The sequence below is a fragment of the Vitis riparia genome, chromosome 16, assembly GCF_004353265.1.
Source record: "Vitis riparia cultivar Riparia Gloire de Montpellier isolate 1030 chromosome 16, EGFV_Vit.rip_1.0, whole genome shotgun sequence".
Lineage (NCBI taxonomy): Eukaryota > Viridiplantae > Streptophyta > Magnoliopsida > Vitales > Vitaceae > Vitis > Vitis riparia.
In genome coordinates this window covers 23,233,839-23,253,537 of record NC_048446.1, presented here as the reverse complement: position 1 = coordinate 23,253,537, position 19,699 = coordinate 23,233,839, and the positions used below count along the sequence as shown (strand labels likewise).

Below are 19,699 nucleotides of genomic sequence, written 5' to 3'. Positions count from 1 at the left end.
CGCCACGAGCCGCGACTCACCCCGACTCAATCACCGTTGGACAATTCTCCATCTCACGCCATCGAAACCCTAACGTATTTTTCTCTATTCTCGAAGGAGAAGGAAGGAGCTAACCCTAGCTCTCAAGCTCCAAACACCGTAGACGGCCGTGCGCTCCGTCGAAGCCTCGCATCTCTTGCTTGAATCTTCTCCTCCGGTATGATCTTAATCGAGCTCCGTTAATCTAGGGTTTTGGTATTTCCATTCTGGTAAATTATTTTGGCTTTTGCTTTACTATCTATGTTATTTGAGGATCATAGAAGCGTTCGGAGATTCGTAGGCCTTGAGAGTGGTTTTTTTTGTTTCTATGGAAACGAGGGAAAATTTGTGCGAGGGAAAGTGGATTTAAGGTGTGAACTGCGAAGACACGCTACCTGTTTGCAAATTTGTTTGAGATTTTGGTGTAGGATATCAATCGAGGTGAGTGGAGCCATAAAAAAACTCTTCTTTTTTTTTTTCACGGAAAATTTCGAGGGCTTTTCCCCCGAGATAAACAGAGGATAATGGAAAAGAAACGTCAAGTGTGGTGTGGGAGAACACGAGGAATGTTTGCGATAAGGCTTTGTTGTTTTGTTTGTAGTCGGTTTGAAGCTGGGTAGCATGAAATTTCAATGAAAAAAAAAAAGGTTAGATACGAGGATGGGGTTTGATGTCAGATGGAAGCAAAATTTTTCATTGGGAGTTGGAAACTGTTAAACCTATATTTTTAGTATCAGTTCTGGTACACCAACTTGCTTTACGTATGGATCTCTTTTAAATTGCTAGATTTGCATTTGTAGTATCAATTTGGGTCTGTCTTTCTTGGTTTTTTTTTTTTTTTTTTGTTATTTTATATTTGTCCTTTTCCATCCCGCCTCGATCTGGTTCCTGAGAAATCATTGAGAAAATATTAACATTGGAGTTGGAGTGGCTTCTTCAAGATTCTAAGATTTTTTATGATAGATTGGTTTAATTTTTTTTATGGTTCAAGATTTTAAGTTCTTGTAGCCTTGTAATTCCCTGTGCTTCTCCCTGTATGTATGTGCCTGTTAGCGTGCATGTGTGTGTATCTTCTTTTTCTTTTTATTTTTTTTCTTCCCCTTTTTACATTTTTTGTGCAAGTATATTGTCAATCACTGTCTCTTTGGTGTGCATGTTTTAACATCGGAAAAGTAGGCATTTGTGTCGGGTGCCATTTAACTGAAAAATATATTGCATATTTTTCAGGATCATTTTCTTCAATTGCAGTTAAAAGAAATCTGAGTAAGGTAAATGCATAGATATATGTCAAAATCTCACATCATCTCATGACACAGATGCTTTCTTTATGATAGATGACCGGCGCTTGGACAAATATGAGCTTTGCTGTCATACATAGGGATGTAGAGAGGGAATGGGAGAAATCAGGGTGGAGTTTTGGGTCTTTGTTTTTAATTGGAAGTTGTTGCTCACTCTCAGAAGATCTATACATCTGCAAAATTTTGAGAGGGGATGAGGAGAGCAAATTTTATTTCAAATTTATTATAGCTGTGGAGCATCTTGGAGCATATGAGCAATGGAGCTTGTGGAGCACCGCTCACCTCGAGGATTGCTCTCTTGGTTTGCTTCATAGTTTTGGTTTTGCTTTAATTCCATTACCGTTGAACTAAGTACATAATGATAAGTACAATGGATAACACAATAGCCGGAGTCCTTGCAAAAAAAAATGAGCAATTGTTTCTTCATTTACATGATTGTATTTTCTTAATGCAGCAAAACTCGTTCACTGAGCCCTTGCCGGTATAAAAAATGAGTGGCCGATTTTCTCGCACAATCTATGTTGGCAATCTGCCTTCGGATATAAGAGAATATGAAATTGAAGATCTATTCTACAAGGTTTGAGTTCTAAAGTTTTTCATCCATATCTATTTTTAGCAATGGTTCTATATATGCTTCCCAATTTCTCAGTGAAGTGATTGCTCAGTGCAATTATGTCTTTCTAATGGTGAACCTCAGTATTAACTAAGCTAATCCTCATACACTGAAGTAGATTCTCAGCTAAACACATCATTTCTGCACTTTTATTGTTGTGTTATTCAGGTTTATGAACTCCCATGTTTTAGCTAGTAGCTGTTAACATGATAAGTTTTAGCATTTAAATTACTGAGTATGCTTCTGGACCAACATTATTTCAGTTGAGGGGTGCCTTCAGTGATATTCTTGTTTATCTACAAATCTTCTCAATGCTAATCGTTTTCATCTGTACCTTGATGTAAAAGCTGTTTAGCACTTGTATTAGTACTGGATACCACATTATAGGGCCTGCCATTTCTTTCAATTGAATCCATAAAAATTGTATGTGTATGACAAATATAAAATTTTGCTCTTTTCAGTATGGTCGGATATTGGACGTTGAGTTGAAGATCCCACCTCGTCCCCCTTGTTATTGTTTTGTGGAGGTATTTTTTAGCCTTTGGTTTTTTCTTAGATGTATGTGGTATGATAATGAGTTTAATCGATTATTTTTGTGTAATTGGCAGTTTGAGAATTCTCGGGATGCGGAAGATGCAATTAGGGGTCGTGATGGCTATAATTTTGATGGTTGTCGTCTGAGGGTAATAAGACTTTCCAACTATTTTCTTGTGTATTTCATTTTATTTTCCCTTAATTGATTCTTCTTTGACGGCTAATGCAGGTTGAACTTGCCCATGGTGGTAGAGGGCAATCATCTTCAAGCGATCGTCGTGGTGGCCATGGTAGCGGGGGTGGGGGCCGCTTTGGTGTTTCACGCCATTCTGAGTATCGAGGTGCATATGAGATTGGGAGATACTGTTGGAATCTTGTATCAGAATTTCTGTCAACTGTTTGTCTATCTTTTATACACTTTTGTTTAAATATCTTTATATGGTTCTGAGTACATAGCTGATTTTGGTGTACAGTTATTGTTCGTGGGCTTCCAAGTTCTGCTTCCTGGCAAGATTTAAAGGTGGGAGAATGTATTACATTCACAAACAACTTAAAACTTTTGTTCACAACGCCATATTGTCACCTTGGTGGTAAATGGATTTCAGGATCACATGCGAAAAGCTGGTGATGTGTGTTTTGCTGAAGTTTCCCGTGATGCTGATGGTATGATTTGTAATACTTATTGCTATTAGCATTTTTGCTAACATCAAATATTAATACCAGCTTTTTATTCTGATGATCATTTTCTTCTACTGTTACGGGGCGGGGGGGTGGTTAAAAATTACATTTACATGTGCCTAGAAAGGATGGGGACTTTTGAAGCCGCAACAGGTGTTTAAATTTTTGTAAGCGGGATGATATCGTTTTAGTTGTTCAATGTAGACAACCTTTCTCAATGTTAATGGAGTTAATGAATTGTATTGATGACTATATCCCACCTAGCAAAACAATTGAAAGATATAACTATACCATGTTAGCAATAATGCTTTAGTATATATGCTGCATTTGACCTCAAATAAGGTCTGATTTAAGCATTATAAGCAGTGAGATTTCTGTCCTGTTGAATTATCATAATTATTATTCCTTGAGATTTTGAAAAAACAGTTGCAAGTAAGTTATTTGTGTATTTTCAGGAACCTTTGGTCTTGTTGATTATACCAATCATGAAGACATGAAATACGCTGTAAGTTATCAAGGGAAACCACTTGTTGCATCTTATTATGTTTTTCCTTGATTCATTATAACTTCATTTGAATGCAGCAGCTGACATGTTCTTCTCTTTCTCAGATTCGGAAACTTGATGACACTGAATTTAGAAATCCTTGGGCAAGGGCTTATATTCGGGTAACCTTCCTCTTTTTAATCTTTTTAATCTTATTAATTTGGTTGGGACCTTAATTACTTAGGGTAAACATATATGAATTTGTTCAATTATTTATGATACGTGGCAACGGATCATTTTCCCCTTATAAGTTATAATATATGGAGAGGCTTGCTTCTAACTTCAATTCGACTAGGTAGAGCATCTATTTTTACACATCTTGGATCTGATGTAGTTTTTCTCATGCAAAAGGAGAGTCCATAAATGAGTGGTCATGCAGCAAAAACATGACTTTCTTTAACCTTTTTTTTCTCCCTGATGACTGGCTTTAACCTACCCTTTGTTACATCATTTTTGCAATAATAATGTTTTGACACCAAGCTTTTGTGGTGTGGGATCAATTACCATTTTTTACATCAAAGCAACCAATAACACTATGGCATGAATTTGTGATGGTATTTCTTTGCTCATGAACTGGAGCAGGTGAAGAGGTATGATGTCAGTCCAAGAAGCCGAAGCCGAAGCCATAGTCCCAGTAGAAGCAGGAGCCTAAAAAGGAACCGGAGGTATACTCTCTCTCTCTCCCCTCGTCTTTCTCTGTCTCTATGGCCCACATTTTATGGCTTTTCTACATTCTTTGAGTTTCTTTTCTTTCTGCAGCAAATCATTGGAACGATCTGTATCAAGATCAGCTTCAAAATCTAGATCTCCATCTCCTGTCAGGCGATCAAGGTCCAGATCAGCATCTCCCCGTCCGGTGAGCCCTTGGTTTGAATAATGATAAAATACTTCACATGCATATACATAATATATATAACATTCTTAGACAGATGTACACTGTCCTAGTACAACTTAGAGTATGTTGAACGGTCTAAACTGGAGGAGGATCATCTGTAAATAAGCTTTGTGTTGGAAGAAATCAAGTTGGAATAACTTTGAGAGTGCATTTGACACTGTTTCTATTCGAAGTACTTTTAGTAAAAGTGTTTTTTTGTAAGTGTTTTGAGGAAAATCACCTATCAAGTGCTTTTCTAGAACTGCTCAGGTGATTTTTCAACTTTTTAAAAGTACTTTTTAAATTTTATCCAACACCTGATTTTTATTCAAAAACGTTTTTTATGGTAGAAGTGTTTTCTAAAAGCAATGTCTAATGAACCCTTTTAGAGTTTGAATGGTGATTTTGATTAAAGTATTTTTAATTTGTAGGACTTTTCAAAAGTGATTTTTGGAAGAATCACTCACCAAGTGATTTTCAAGTATTTGCCAAACTCAAATTTCTGCTAGGAAGTGCTTCCAAGCATTAGAAAGCACTTCCAAGCGTTAGAAAGGGCTTCTTCCTCTCTCAAAATCACTCTCAAACGGCCTCTTAGTTACAAGTTGCAATAGTCTAGTAGCATTGAGTAGATAACAGCAACAAAAAGAAAATGCTTTTTTGATCTTGGTGTTAATCGGTTCTCCTCCTATCCATTGAGCATGAGCATGATTAGAGCTCCCATTACTCAAACCAGAATAGTTTATCAACTAGTGATTTGCTTCAAATGAGAATTTCTAACGTGTCTTATAACAAGCTTGATTTCTTTTCAGGCCAGATCAGGTAGCGCCTGAATCCTGACTCCTCGACAGCCGAAGTTGGAAATATGCTTGTTGTAACCCTGCTTTGATAGACAAGAGACAGTTGGGAGTGCAAGTATTGTTAGTCGGTATATGAGACATGAGTGGACTAGTTACTTGACAAAAAAATCCTAAAACTAGGCTATTTTAGAACTAATATCTATCATCATTTTGTGGTTCTTGTGGAAGACACTGAATCTTTACAGTTCAGTTGTTTTGTTCCTTTTCTATTCCTAAATCTGAAGTTACTGCTTACCTATACATTTTTTTTTGCTGATGTTTTGACAGTTATTGATTTCTACCTTTTGAATTGATGTGTTGGCATAAGGGTACTTCGAATAAAGGATGAAAATATCGTGGATATATAGGTATTTCGATTTTATGGATATATCAGATATTCAAAAATATCGATATGTCTAAAATTGATCAAAATATATAAAAATATAAAAAAAAAATTCATAAAAACATAATTAGAAATATAATAGATATTTTAAAGTTGTTTTATTAAAGAATTTGATATATATATATATAATATGAATTTTATAAGTGTGTATTTAATATTAAATTATATCAAATATTATTTCATAATAATATTATGATATTTGATTATAATGTCTAATTTTAAACTATATATTAATATTAAAATTATGATTAATTTAATTCAATTGTATTAAATGATATAAAGTAAATTGTGATATATGTATAATATTTTAATATTTAATTAATTTATTAATGATATTAAAAACACATGAAGAAAATTATCACGATACTTTTTATATTTTTGGTAATCAATTAAGAGAAATTGTTGTACTTAATTATAATTAATTTGCTCTTTAAAACATTCTTTTAATATTTTATTTATACGATGACTTTGAATATATATGTTGAATGCATCATATTTAACCAGGGGCAAACTTGTCCTAGTGGTAAAGTGAGCTGAACCTCAAACCATTTGAGTCCCTTTAAAGGTAAAAATTGGCATTTTTTAGGCGGTATTTGTAGTGGGGGCACTATTGTGTGTTTGACCACCATTTTGACCCGCGTTGATCATCCGATATATCAGGTAAAATTGACGATTTATCGTCATATCGTTGATTTTTGGGATTTTTTCTTGAAATTTCACTAGAACAATATTTCTCCATTAAATATCATTTCTATAACCTCTGATACACTATATATCAACGATACATCACCGATATGTCTCAATATTTTCATCCATGCTTTGAATTGTGTTTTTAATCTAAATGTAATTTATGTTAGGCTTCAAATGATATTTTTTTAAGTTGGGCTTAACCTAAGTTTAATTTGATTGTTTTCAAAAGTAGTTTTTAAAAAAAATGAGATAGTATGATCGTGTTTTCTAAAACTTGTTTTCAAAAATTATTTTCAAGCTAAATATCAATAATACTAAAATTAAGAGTGTTTGACAAGTTTTTAAAAAGTGGTTTTAAATTCAAATTGTTTTTAAAAATACTAGGTTTGTTTGCCAAATTTAATGCCACCTTAATAAGAAAATAAAGGAAAATGTAATTATGCATGAAGAATGAGCAACAAGTCATGTTGGAAAGTAAGAAAATGTAGTGCTACGCAAAATATGAACAATAGAGGCATTGTTGACCATTTTCTATACCTTTTTTCTTGTATTAATTAAATTAATATTTGAGTTTCAAAATTATTAAATTCATAGAGTGAATTTAACAAATCATGTTTTGTTTGATTTGAAGTTTATTTACATGTTTTATAGTATTAATTGAATCGGGTTTGGTGCTTAATGACTTTTTAGTATTAATTGAATTAATTTTTTGCCTTTTAGCTTTCAATTATTTTAAAAAAATTAGTAAATAATATGTATTAAGTTTTATTTGATTTGAAATCTATTTATCTAACGAGAAAATTTAGAAAAATTTAACAAAAAATAGAAAAATACTTCAAGTTCAAAAAGATCGTATTTAAAGTTTTAGAAATTAGGTGGTGTAGTGAGAATGAAAAAAGAAAAAGTTGTTCTATTTTATTTATTTTTTATGATTTTTTTTTTAAATTTATTTTATTTCTTCTTATTTTTCTCATATTTTCTAAAATTTGTTTGCTCAAACAATAGCTAAAACTATAGCTCACTGATCCGTCAGAGGTCCAAGAAGATACGGGCCACAAAAACAGGCCCAAAGTTAGAGCTAGGGCTTCCTTAGCCGGACGTTGTCTGATCAAAACCCTAGACTCAATGAACTCTATAAAAGCCTTGGGCGTTTCGCCATTTCCTCTCTGCTGCGTCTCGTCGTCTCGCTTGCTCTCTCGGCCTTCTTTGTGCTCTGCTCCAAAATGTCGATCAGCGAGATAGCTTGCACTTACGCCACTCTCATCCTCCATGATGACGGAATCTCAGTCACAGTAAGCCAATCTCTATCGCTCTTTCTCTCGTTTCCGATGATTACTTGTTCGATTCGTTTTGTTGCGGTTTTGATGGATTTGTGGACTTGGTCGTTGATTGATGGTTAGCCGGAGAAGATCAATACTTTGGTGAAAGCTGCGAAGGTGGAGGTTGAGTCTTACTGGCCGGCTCTATTCGCTAAGCTAGTCGAGAAGAGAAACGTTGAAGATCTCATTGCCAACGTTGGTTCCGGTGGAGGCGGTGCTCCCGTCTCTGCTGCCGCTCCAGCTGCTGGTGGTGCTTCGGCTGCTGCCGCCGCTCCTGTAGTTGAGGAGAAGAAGGTATGCTGTTTTTAATCTAGTTTTTGGTACAGCTTAGAAATTTATTGGTCACTGGATTTGGTTGTAGTGGATTTAGTATAGCCTTGGAATCGAGATTTGATACGAGTGATTTGGAATTGGATCTGAACTACGCTATAATCAATTCCATGGTGGGAATCCCACTCTAAGTGCAAGACGATCAACTCCATAGGTTTAGAACTCCAAGTGGAGTTCATCGGCGCATCTGTGCACTAGTTTGAATTTGGTTATGTTTCCAAAAACATGAAAAAAACTTCACATAAAGTCTAAGCTAAGTAGTAGTAGTTGTGTTGGTTTAGTTTTCTGCTGTTTCAAATAATGAAAGGATTATAAGAGAGGGAAATGATTTATATTATTGCTCTCTAAGCAACATTTCTTTTTAATAGTTACTGTGATTACTTTTTTTCATATTTCTAATGACATTGAGTTTTTCTTGTTTGATTTACTTATTACTTGTTTTTGAATGTGATACAGGAAGAACCAAAGGAAGAAAGTGACGACGACATGGGATTCAGCTTGTTTGACTAGGAGCTCCTTTCGGCTTTCAGTATGATAATGTTTTGTTCTTTCTGCAAATTAGGACATGCTGGAGTGGCAACTCATTAAAGTTTTTGTTTTACGATTCTATGAATTTCAATTTTACTGGTTGTATCTTGACATCACTCTAGATTCTTAGAAGAAATTTTCAGACTTACAGGTAGTTGAAATTTTCCAAATTCTATTATGTTTGGCTCTAGTTGAAACTTGAGATGAACTCTATTGATTTAGATTTGGCATTGATTGTTGAATATCTAAGGCATTTGGCTCTCATTTAATGTTTTGGGTGGGATTCGGTTTTTGAGTGTCTAGGCTAGAGAGAAGGTGAGGGGCCGGGAGGTGGGGAAGAGGAGGAAGAATACATTCTCTTCAAACTTGAAAGGAATTCAAAGAAGTTGGATTGTTTTGTTTTTACATGGGGGCAGGAGGTAGTCGTGTCACGTAGTGGCTAGAAGTGGAATTTGTTGATGCTCAAATTTTGGGCAGTATGAAGGCTTTGGCCAGATGGCAGGCTGCAGCCTGGGTTTGCCTGCGAATAGGTCAAATATATTGGGTTTACCTGAAAATAAAGTATGCGAACCTTGTCTTTCCTTCTCAGTTGAATATATGAGTTTTGTTTAGATGTTTAATGGTTTTGTTTAAAGTTCTTTACATTCATTGCCCCTTAATTAAACCCTTTTGGTGTTTTGTATTTCTTTTTTCTTGAACCTTGAAATTAGGTGCCCAAGCCCTAGTGAGAAATAATCCCATTAGTGCTACAATTGACCTTAGTCCCTGTTGTCGTTACATGGATTTTATGAAGCAGAACTAGGTTTTAAACTGTTTAAAGCTGATTTTCTAGGTAGTTTCTGGTGTTGATTTAAGCTCAAATAGTTCTACACTTGATGGTGTTAGACTACATGCAAGATTATCCCTTGAATTGATGCAAGTAGATAGTAACACAACACATTGGAAATATTAGTGACACTAGATGCCCTTATATGCAAGGGTCATTCTATTACTCAACCTGATAGGATGGGTATTCTTGGTTCTAAATCTAATGTCATTACCATTACACCAGTATGGTGCTCTTGTCACCATGTCCAGTTGAACCTTTTCAGCTGTTATATTAAGGACCTCTACTCCATCATTCTGTAGCTGAGAACATTTAAACACACCAGCAGGCTGCTTTTTGAAGTTTATGAGGGCATTGACTAGCTACAAAGCCGAACAGGTGCTATGTTTCTCAAGTCCACAGGGAGTAGGAACTATTTCCTTTAGCAAGAGGGGAAAATAAATTCCAGAAGCCTTAATTTATTAGTCATGGGAAAACTCGATATCTATATTGTGTAAAGTTTTTTCTTAGTAGGTAGTGTGCCCATCCTATTCTCTTCTTAAGCTTGTCCACCTGATGAGAAGCCATATCGCCTGGCTATAATGTCTTCAGCTGGACTTGATTCTGCCAGGTTTTTCACTTGACTTAATGAGCGAAAATAGGTTTTCTGGTCTGGCCTTAAGAACTAGTTGATGTATTCTTCCTAGCCTTCTACCTTCAGATATTGGAGATGTGTGCCAACTTCTTACCTTGTTAACATCGAACTGAACCCTCATTCCTTACTTTGAGTTAATCCAATGCACAAAGTCTATTATGATCATATACTGTCTTACCCATTCCAAAAGAGCAGCTCATAAAGAGAGGTTAATCGTGTGTTCTTATAGTTTTGAGTCTTCCAATGTCTACATGTTTTTTCCCTTTCACAACGTCCAAAATAGATACAATGGAGCGGGCGGTCTTCCAAGCTTTTTTGTTCGTTTCTTGTTCACAAAAGGTCCATATCAGCTTAACAAGAGTTCCTTTTATTGTTGAAAGCATCACCTGTCCATACCAAACCAAGAGAATATGAATTGCCATAGGATACTTGCTGTAGGATAGTGAAGGAGCAGGTAATTAGTCCATCTGCACATATTGCATTTGTTTGAAATAATCCTTCCCCTCCTTGTAAATTTATTGGTTGTCAAAATTTTATCCCACGGAGCTTCCTAAGCCAAAAAACCATAACTTCACAGGAGCCCAGGCATTCCAAACACCTTTTGTAGGAAATGGCTAGCTTCTTCCTTAGATTAGTGAATGGTAGGGGGATTTAAGGGATAACTTGCCACCTTCGCATTCCTTTTACTCCAAACTATCATCCTTCCATTTCCTAATTAAGCATGCCTGGGGTTTCTAGCAAAAGGATGCCACTCCATATTCTCAATCATAAATTGTCTTGGGGAAATAAGGGTTCTCCCAACCTCTTTCCCCAAATTATTCCCATACCATCGCTACTTACACGTCTATAGTGTTGGCCGGAGAGAAAAATGATGAAAAGGATTCTTTATGGATCACTACGCCATCTATCTCATAAAAAATTGGACATCTGTCCTTGATATGGACTCCTTTTGATCGCCTTCCAACCCTACCCTATAACCATCTCCCACTGCCCTTCAGCACCAACCACCCTTTTTCTTGCTTAAATTTATGAATAACAACTTCCTCCCAAAGAGAGTGGCATTTACCTGCAAATCTCCAACACCACCTGCAAATCTCTGGTCCCCTTCCCCAAATTTAGGTGAGCGATCTTGGGCCCAACAATTCTTACTCATCTCTTTGCTAATACTAGGGTACCATAGCTTGATAGGCACCTTCTCATGGTGGTTGTCATCCGCCATTGCATCCATAGAATTAACCTCGTATCAAGAGGGAAATTAGCCTAGCAGAGGTTCATTGCTAACTGATAAAACTGTCAAGATTGATCGACAGTTGAGAGTTGGGATAGAACATTTCCTCACTGTGGCGGCCACCCATCTAGAATTCTTGGAGTAGGCTTTGGGCCTGAGGTTTCTTGAATACCAATTTGAATTGGGCCGTGGGGTAGGTTGACCATGTATCCACTCCAACCATCTCCTTCAACACGTGCACCATTTGATGATGTATGAAAGGTTAGTTTACAGGTTTTACAAGTTATCTTCGGTCAATGTAGTTTCCCGTGGAGTCAAACGTGGCATCCCCACGCCACGTCAACCACGACCTCTTCTATTCAATTGACTCTCCAATCTCCCTTCTCTCCACCTTGCGTGACCCACACACTCTTGGATCTTCTCCCACAACGCGGAGCAGGTGGGTTCATGTGATGGTGTGCGCGCGTGGGCATGGCTGACGGGTAAGTACCGGGTCCATCCAGAAGCCACCGCCACACACCCACTATGGCCTTCTACGACTCTTCGAGGCCACGCGTCAGACCCCACCCTATCAGCTCACCGTCTTACCAGAAATTTCTGAGCACTCCCCTAATTCTCAACCCTTTATAAACCTACGGTGGTCTCCTCCAAAAAATCACACAATTCTCCTTCTTCCAAGTCTCTCTCTAACCCTCATAACCAATCTGTTTTTTGTTCCTTCCCTCACAATATCATTATGATGACGTCGATGATCAGCGCCTTCGATGCTCTCAGCTTCGAACCCTTCTGCCAGAAATTGAAGCTCTCCTTGGTTCCATCTCTCAGGGAAAAGACGGCTCCGAAAGAGGCGATGGTGATAAAGAAGGAAGAGAAGGAAAGGAGCAACACTTTGCCGCCGCCGCCATCGCCGCAGAAGCAGCGGCGGCCGGAGGAGAAAAGGTCTAGGTTCGCGCCGGAGTTGGATGGATTGCACTGTTTTGAAACGATTGTGCGTTATTGAGTAGAGAAATTGTAAAGAAAAAGGATCCGCAGATAAATTTTGGAATCATTTCGTAGAAATGATATTAAATTAACATTCTTTTTATTACTATGTGATTTGTTTATATTATTTCATCATCTTTCATCTTCCTCTCATCGCCATATTCCGACCTCACTAATTACATTAAATTTAAAAATGTTGCAATAATGAAAGATATACATATAAGAAAAAAATTCAAAATTTCACTCAAGAAAAAATAGAAAGATTTTTGTTTTTGATTTTTTAAAAATAAAATTAATCTATTTCTAAACTCAAATATAATTATAGGAATCAAGAACACTAGAAAAGAAGTGGTTGTTGTAAACTACATGGTTCTTGTAATGATTTATAAACTACATGGTACTTGTAATGATTTTATAAACTTGTCACAAACCCCATCCCCCATCCCAACCTTTAGACCTAAAGGGCCCTCACGGTTTTAATGTCTCTACATATATAGTGTTAGAAACTCTCTCTCTTATCCGATGTGAGACATTACAAACACTTCATCATGTAGACATAACGTTCTTGTGTCCCATGAGATTACGGGGTTAAACACACAAACATCCCATTTGAGTTTAAAGCGGATAATATTTACACGGTTGGAAGTGAATCGTTACAAATGATATCAGAGTCAATCTTCGACTTCGATGTGGGGGTTTATTTGGCCCCGTAGGAGTGTTCGTTTGTTTGGCCGCAATCCCGTGACACATAATGAGGATGTTGTGTCTACATAGGGGGTATTTGTAATATCCCACATCGGATGAAGGGAAAATTTTTGACAGTATATAAGTATGAACTTCTTTTGACCCTATAAACACGTTTTAAATTCGTGAGAGCCCTCTTGAATCCAAAGTGAATAATATTTTTCTCGAGGCCTACGACCATGTCAACAAAATTTTCACCTTCATGAAACGTGTTTATTGAAAAAGAGCATCAATGGGGGTGTGGTGTCCACCTCCAAGGATATAATAGCAAGACAAAATAAAACAAAGTGGGAGATGGCTTAACAAAATTTTCACCTTCATGATACGTGTTTATTGAAACAAAGCATAATGGGGGTGAGGTGTCCACCTCCAAGATATAATAGTAAGACAAAATAAAATAAAGTGGGAGATGGCTTAAAGTGACGGTGTGACGTGTCCTAGTTTTGATGTTCCACGTCACCCACTTCAAATCCAATGGATTTATATATATATATATATATATATATATATATAGAGGATAGATAGGGCTATCCTGTTCTTCTTCATCCGATCATTGATTCATATCCATTCCTATCTCTTTATCTACCATGTCAATGTCACCAACTTTAAATAGCCTAACATCCAATATAAATTACAAACATTATGTTACTCTAACTCGTGTCTTAATTTAGTTGGTTGGTATAGTGTCGGTTAGGTGATGGCTTCTATTTTTATTTTTAAAATGAGAAGATTTTTTATAAAAGTAAAAAAAATAAAATAAAATAAATTATGTCTTTAAATATTTTTTTAAAAAATATTATTATTTTCAATGAGTCATTATTATTATTATTTATTAAAAAATATATATATATATAAAATAAAAGTATTATTTTTTTAATTTTAATATAAATTATTTATAATTCTAAAATTTAGAGTGTGTTTGATAATAATTTTAAAAAATATTTTTAATATTTATATAATAAAAACTTTTCGGTGTTAAAAAAAATAAATTAAAAATTCTTTATAAAATCATTGCCTCAAACAAACAGATACTTCTTTTTTTCGTTTGCTTTCTCAAAGAAGATACGCTACCTTTAATTCCTATAAATTATTAATTGAAATAAGAAAATACCCTTTTTTTATAATCAGAATACTTCTTAATTAATGAATTTAATGACTATAAATACATATGATATTTCCTTTTACAGGTCAGAAGCAATTTTGGTACGTGTCACCTACCCACCTCGATTTCATGGAAAATCCATAAGAGGGGAGGTGAGAATATCAGAGAACCCAATTATAAAATTCTCCCTCTCCCTCTCTCTCTCCATCTCCCTCTCCCTCTCCCTTCAATTTCTTCCCATTCCATTCCTTTTCTTCTCCACCAAGACATCCCATATTCCTTTGCTTTACTCCCTCAATCTCTTCCACAATACCCGTACTTTAAAGAGCTGAATTGTCTCTTCTTCTTTGCTCTCTCTCTCTCTCTCTCTCTCTCTCTCTCTCTCTCTCTCCACAATGGGTTTAGGTTCTGTATGTGTGACAGTACCAGCTGTGGCTGCTGCTGTTGGGTTTTTCTTCTTTGATAGGAGCCATTCCAGAGCTAATCAGGTGATAAAATAGCTTGTTTTTTTTTTTTTTTTGCTACAGACTTATAAACAAATCTGATCTTTCTCTTTCCCTTTTCTTTATACTGAATTTGGATTCAGGGTTTTGGAGGATCCATGGAGGATTTGGTGGTGAGAATGAAGGAGAAGGTGAAGGGTGGACAGGTGGCCAAGGTGGCAGTGGCGCCACAGCTTGATGGGCTGCATTGTTTTGAAACCCTGGTGGAGGTGGTGGGCCGTTAGTCCCTCTTTATTTTCACGAATACTGAAGGGTTTTCTCGTATTTTTATTTTTATTATTTGTTGAAGTGCAAAAATGTTGGAATGGAAAGAAAAAAAAGAAAAGAAATATTTACAATGAGTAAAAAAAAAAATTTGGATGTGAGATGTGGGTGAAGGGTATTTTTGTCTTCAAAATATATATTTAACATTTTTAGGAGTGGGAGATTATCCTCATAATTAAATGACTTGATTAATATATCTTGACCTATGACTTCAAACTTTGGCTTGCATTGATGTTGATTCTTCTTTTCTCACTTTTATTCTATCTTTGGGGACTACTGATTTGGGAAAATTGGTAAGTGGAAAGAGGGATGAAGCATCTTAGAGTCTATTTTGATAACTATTTTCGATACCTATTTTCTGTTTCTCGAAATAAAAAATTAGGAAAATATATTTGTCAATCAAAAACTATTTTTTATCTTTTATTCTCAATAATAAAAAATAGAGTGTTTTTAGAAAGTATCTTTTAATTATTTTTTATTATTTTTAAAATTATTTTAAAAAATAATTATACAACGTGTGGAGTAATTAAAAATAAGATATTATATCTAAAAATTATTTTTAAAATATATTTAAAAATAGGTTAAAAATATTTTAGGTTTTTAAATAGATTTTATTTTATAAAATATCAAAAAAATAGTTTTTAAAAATTTTTTTTTAGAATTGTTTTTGAAAAAAATCTCCCAAACAAGTCCTAATTATTTTTAATAAATTTTGGAATATAAATAATCAAAAGAAAGTTTTCCATACAATAAGTTACGAGAGCTTTAACAATAAATAAAAATAAATAAGAATAAAAAATTACAAAATAAACAAAAATTTTCATTGGCTTGAGATTTGATTGGATGGATGCATTGTCATTCTACGAAACAATAATGCATTCAAATGAGTGGGGTGACAAATGCTTGAGGCAACATTATCTTTTTGTTTTAAGGGTGGTAGAGAATTGACACCAATTCAATTATAACCAAAAAAACCATTCATAACAAAGGTTGAATAAAATTCCAATTACCTTTTGGTGGGTGGCATGGCATCCATCCATGTCCCTAGATAGTGAATTCCACCTCAAAATTAAACCAATCATATTTTGCCATTTGGATATTGATTAAGTGATAATAATTTAATAAATGTGTCTATCATGGAAAATTTTCTAATACCAAATGATATTTTGGTTTACTGAAAATATCGATGAAAAAGAAAAAAAATGTTACAGAAAATAAATTTGTATGTTTGGTATGTGAGAAAAGATATGAAAAAAAAAAACAGATGTAATTAAAATTATTGGGAAACTTATTTATTTTTAAATTTATATAAAAAATTAAAATAAGTAAAATGAATTTCCAGTAATATATAAAAATAGTTTCTTGAATTTAATCTTTCTTATTTTTATCAATATTTTTGAAAACCAAATATAATCTAATGAAAATGATTTTATTACTTTAAAACATAAATCAAATGCAGTTAAAATTAGTTAGAAATATTTGTATTTTAAAATTATTTAATTTTTATACAAAAAAAATTAAATGAAATGAATTTGAAACAAATATACAAAAAATAATTTATTTATAAATTTAAATATATATATATATATATATATATATATATTTTTTTTTTTTCCTTTCCTTAGTATTTTCCTCTCTATTTTATTTATCTTTCTATTTTCCTTCAAATCATCCAAGAACCAATTGTGTAAAAAGAATTATAAATTTTGGAATTTTATAGCTAAATTATAGGGGAAATTATTTTGTGTTTTGATGAAATTTTTATTTTTATTTTTTATAATTATGATTTTGATACCAACTTCAATTTCTAATTAAAGAAAAAGCCCAAAGATTTAATCAGCCAGCTAAATTATTAGGTTGGGCTAAATAGACCCACCACGTTCTTTTTCTAGGTGGGCCTGGGCCCAGCCCAACTGGCGCCCAGCCCTTAGCGGGCAACCACCAAAAAGTCCTTAAATCCAAGGGCTATTGTAATCCAGTAACGTCGAATCTGGACCATTGAAATAAATCCAGAACGAGCAAATGGTCTTCGGGGTCGTCCACGTGTCTCAGATCTGGAAGACGAGCAGCTAGGCGTATCGCGCACCCACGCGCACAATAGCATTCTTCCCTTAACTGCGAATGCGCTTCCCCCTCTCGTCTTTGTCGCCTCTCTGCAGTTCCGGTAGCAACAATCTGAGCAATGCTCTGTTCGATCTCCACCGGAAAATCCGGTTCCAAGTGGCTCGACCGCCTCCGGTCGGCCAAAGGTTTTCCGACCGGCAACGACGATGATCTCGAGCACTTCCTCACCCACCGAGACCCTAACCTGTCCAATTCTCCAATCACCAAACCCTCCGATCCCAAATCCATATCCGATTCCACTTGCTCCGATGAAAAGCCAGTTCAAGATCGGAGCCAGCCGCCGGAGACCGGAGAAAAGGAATGGTTTGGTATAATGAGCAATGTTCTAGCGGAGCTTTTTAACATGGGAGACTCCAACCAAATCCCCAAGCTTTCCGGGAAGAAGAGTTCCAGGAAACAAACAAACCCTAAAATCTGCCTTCTCTCGAGTGTGCGGCAGGAGGATGAGGTTCCGGCTACTGCGCCGTCCAGCGGCGATAACAGTTTGACGGAGATGAAGGATTCGAACGGCGAGGTGAAGACGGTAAATCAAGGGAAGGTTGATTGTTTGGATGCTGAGGAAGAGAAGTGCAATCAGGATCTTTCGGCGTACTCGCGGAGTGAAGTGACGGTGATTGATACGAGCTGTGCGGTGTGGAAGTTTGAGAAGTTGTTGTTTAGGAAGAAGAATGTGTGGAAGGTTCGAGATAAGAAAGGGAAGTCGAGGAGTATTGGGAGAAAGAAGAGGAAAGCGAGTGAATGCGATGAGCAGTTGGAAGCGAGGAAAAAGATGAAACTTTCTGTAGAATCATTCAAGGAAAGAAATGAAGAAGAGTCTGCAATGCCATCAAATGAAGTAAGATTATCTGTTGCATTTAATGATGTTTTTTTTTTTGTTCAATTACCTTCCTTTGATTACAAACAAAGTTGCAGCTTTAGTTTTCCAGTATTGCATGCTTACGAGAAGCTGATTTCTTCATATTTTCTGCTAGTTTTGGCGATGATTCTATCTGCAATATAGCCACCATAAAAAGTTAGCGATGATTGAACATGGGTGTTTGCTTAGATCAATCAATAATTGTTTAAGCTGCCAATTATCGTCTAGCTGTAAAGTGATGTTCAATTATTGTTCATTAAGATGCCACTGTCCTATACTTAGTTCTAATATTTGAATATGGCTTCAACCACACTGGGTTTTATGCAGATTTTACTTGCTCATGGTCTTGTATCTCTTCTTTTCAGCTTGTAATTGCATGTGTTCATTTTCACATTCATCTTGATACCATGGGTCAAGCTCGAAAATCGCCGGTGTCTCTTTTTTTTTAGCATTTCATGTGTATTTTACCGTCATGTTCGTTGATTTTGGGTGCACTTGGGAGTTCATTGAATTACAGGCCTTCTACCTGCCCTTCAATCATGGCTGGTGAATTCCTAGTTTTCCTTGGTCCTAAGCTCCATCCAGCTAAAGTTTCTTTCTCTTCTGTTCTCTTTTTGATGCATAATCAAATTCCAATCTATCTGGAACTGGAGATAGGTGTTCCATTGCACTAAGATGGCCAAACCCGTGAGACAGACTCTATACACAGTCTAATTCAAAGCATTACAAGTGTGAAGAACTTTTATGTATTATAACATTAACCAGTTGGGAAAATTTATGCATTTCCTCATCTCCCAGGTTTTCTAGCATCGATGCTCCACTGAGAGCTCATTTCTTTATAGAAAAGTATAAAAAATTGTAGCAAAACAGGGGTTGAAATACTGAAATATCCCAGTTTTTCTATGAAATGAAGGTAGTGCCTTTCTTTCTAGGACGTATCATGCTTTGAGCTGTGATTTGGTTGGAACTGCAGAGGTTCTGTGCATGGCTTTGTGGGTTGTGGAAGTGTATGCATGTTTGGTTTTCCTATTTATTGAGCTTCATCGTGGCTTAATTTCCTACTCTATGCAGGAACAAAACCCTCACGATGCCAAAAAGGAAGAGTGCAAAGAGACTTCAGATGGTCTCAGCCAAGTTCCTAAAAAGAGGCAAGTCATCTTGTTCGCGAGATGTAGTTTCTACCATTATTTGTTTTCTACTCAAATCTCGCTCGCATAAAATTAGAGATATATTTCATCCTGAGTGTGTACATTGCAGGTCGCCTTTCTCTAGATTACCCAGGAAATCAAGGGAGGGAGGCTCACCTGTTATCCTTGTAAGAGGCAGCAAGAAAACTGGGGCAAACCTTCCTAAAATCACTCTCAAGGATACTTCAAGACGGCACAAGGCTTGATCAATCTGCTATTTCAAAGCTCTGAAGCGAAACCGGCAGTCATCCCCAGTACAATCAGCTATCTGCCATTTCTGCCCTTGGTGCCACCAGAGATTCAACCACAGCTATTTGACATCTCCCCTTGTGAGGGCACAAGCCATCCAATATGGGCATTTTGTTCCATTTACTAATCTACTTCCCTTTTGGAAAAAGTTAAAGAGGAGTTCATGATAAACTTTGAATTACATCTAAAACAACTTCATACCCGACCTTATGATTCTGCATTTTCCTCACCAATCAACCATGGTGTGACCTTAATTTATCTTTATTTTGTATCCCATTGCAGCAATCCATTAATAATTTTCAGTTCTCTTTCAATTTTCCTTGTGTAACCTGTTGG

The 19,699-nt window shown here is 35.7% G+C and overlaps 3 protein-coding genes across 7 annotated transcripts; all 3 read left to right on the top strand.

The window, feature by feature from the left end:
- LOC117933906 (serine/arginine-rich splicing factor SR34A) lies at nucleotides 1-5,672 on the top strand. Of its 5 annotated transcripts, XM_034855486.1 has the most exons (14): nucleotides 1-196; nucleotides 1,246-1,286; nucleotides 1,353-1,617; nucleotides 1,771-1,893; nucleotides 2,391-2,456; nucleotides 2,538-2,612; nucleotides 2,693-2,804; nucleotides 2,937-2,983; nucleotides 3,069-3,126; nucleotides 3,597-3,646; nucleotides 3,751-3,807; nucleotides 4,268-4,350; nucleotides 4,445-4,541; nucleotides 5,369-5,672. In XM_034855486.1, the coding sequence occupies exons 4-14, from the start codon at nucleotides 1,807-1,809 to the stop codon at nucleotides 5,387-5,389; spliced, it is 753 nt and encodes a 250-aa protein (XP_034711377.1). In that variant the 5' UTR covers nucleotides 1-196; nucleotides 1,246-1,286; nucleotides 1,353-1,617; nucleotides 1,771-1,806; the 3' UTR covers nucleotides 5,390-5,672. The 5 variants fall into 5 exon arrangements, with proteins under 5 accessions (XP_034711377.1, XP_034711375.1, XP_034711379.1 ...); XM_034855484.1 differs by lacking the exon at nucleotides 1,246-1,286; XM_034855488.1 differs by lacking the exon at nucleotides 1,246-1,286 and having other exon boundaries at nucleotides 1,335-1,617.
- A 1,968-nt stretch (nucleotides 5,673-7,640) lies between these two features.
- On the top strand, nucleotides 7,641-8,909 carry LOC117934234 (60S acidic ribosomal protein P1). Its single transcript, XM_034855897.1, has 3 exons — nucleotides 7,641-7,780; nucleotides 7,889-8,101; nucleotides 8,594-8,909. Exons 1-3 carry the CDS (start codon nucleotides 7,712-7,714, stop codon nucleotides 8,645-8,647), a joined length of 336 nt encoding a protein of 111 aa, XP_034711788.1. The 5' UTR covers nucleotides 7,641-7,711; the 3' UTR covers nucleotides 8,648-8,909.
- An 8,114-nt stretch (nucleotides 8,910-17,023) lies between these two features.
- Nucleotides 17,024-19,677, top strand: LOC117933595. The gene is made up of 3 exons (XM_034855027.1): nucleotides 17,024-17,906; nucleotides 18,999-19,075; nucleotides 19,185-19,677. Exons 1-3 carry the CDS (start codon nucleotides 17,130-17,132, stop codon nucleotides 19,318-19,320), a joined length of 990 nt encoding a protein of 329 aa, XP_034710918.1. The 5' UTR covers nucleotides 17,024-17,129; the 3' UTR covers nucleotides 19,321-19,677.
- The last annotated feature ends 22 nt before the right edge of the window (nucleotides 19,678-19,699 follow it).

Coding starts and splice junctions, on each gene's coding strand:
- LOC117934234 (XM_034855897.1), top strand. CDS start 7,712: ATGTCGATCAGCGAGATAGCTTGCACTTACGCCACTCTCATCCTCCAT. Junction 7,781..7,888: donor ATGACGGAATCTCAGTCACA/GTAAGCCAATCT, acceptor ATTGATGGTTAG/CCGGAGAAGATCAATACTTT. Junction 8,102..8,593: donor CTGTAGTTGAGGAGAAGAAG/GTATGCTGTTTT, acceptor AATGTGATACAG/GAAGAACCAAAGGAAGAAAG.
- LOC117933595 (XM_034855027.1), top strand. CDS start 17,130: ATGCTCTGTTCGATCTCCACCGGAAAATCCGGTTCCAAGTGGCTCGAC. Junction 17,907..18,998: donor CTGCAATGCCATCAAATGAA/GTAAGATTATCT, acceptor TACTCTATGCAG/GAACAAAACCCTCACGATGC. Junction 19,076..19,184: donor AGCCAAGTTCCTAAAAAGAG/GCAAGTCATCTT, acceptor TGTACATTGCAG/GTCGCCTTTCTCTAGATTAC.
- LOC117933906 (XM_034855483.1), top strand. CDS start 1,807: ATGAGTGGCCGATTTTCTCGCACAATCTATGTTGGCAATCTGCCTTCG. Junction 1,894..2,390: donor TTGAAGATCTATTCTACAAG/GTTTGAGTTCTA, acceptor TGCTCTTTTCAG/TATGGTCGGATATTGGACGT. Junction 2,805..2,936: donor ACGCCATTCTGAGTATCGAG/GTGCATATGAGA, acceptor TTTGGTGTACAG/TTATTGTTCGTGGGCTTCCA.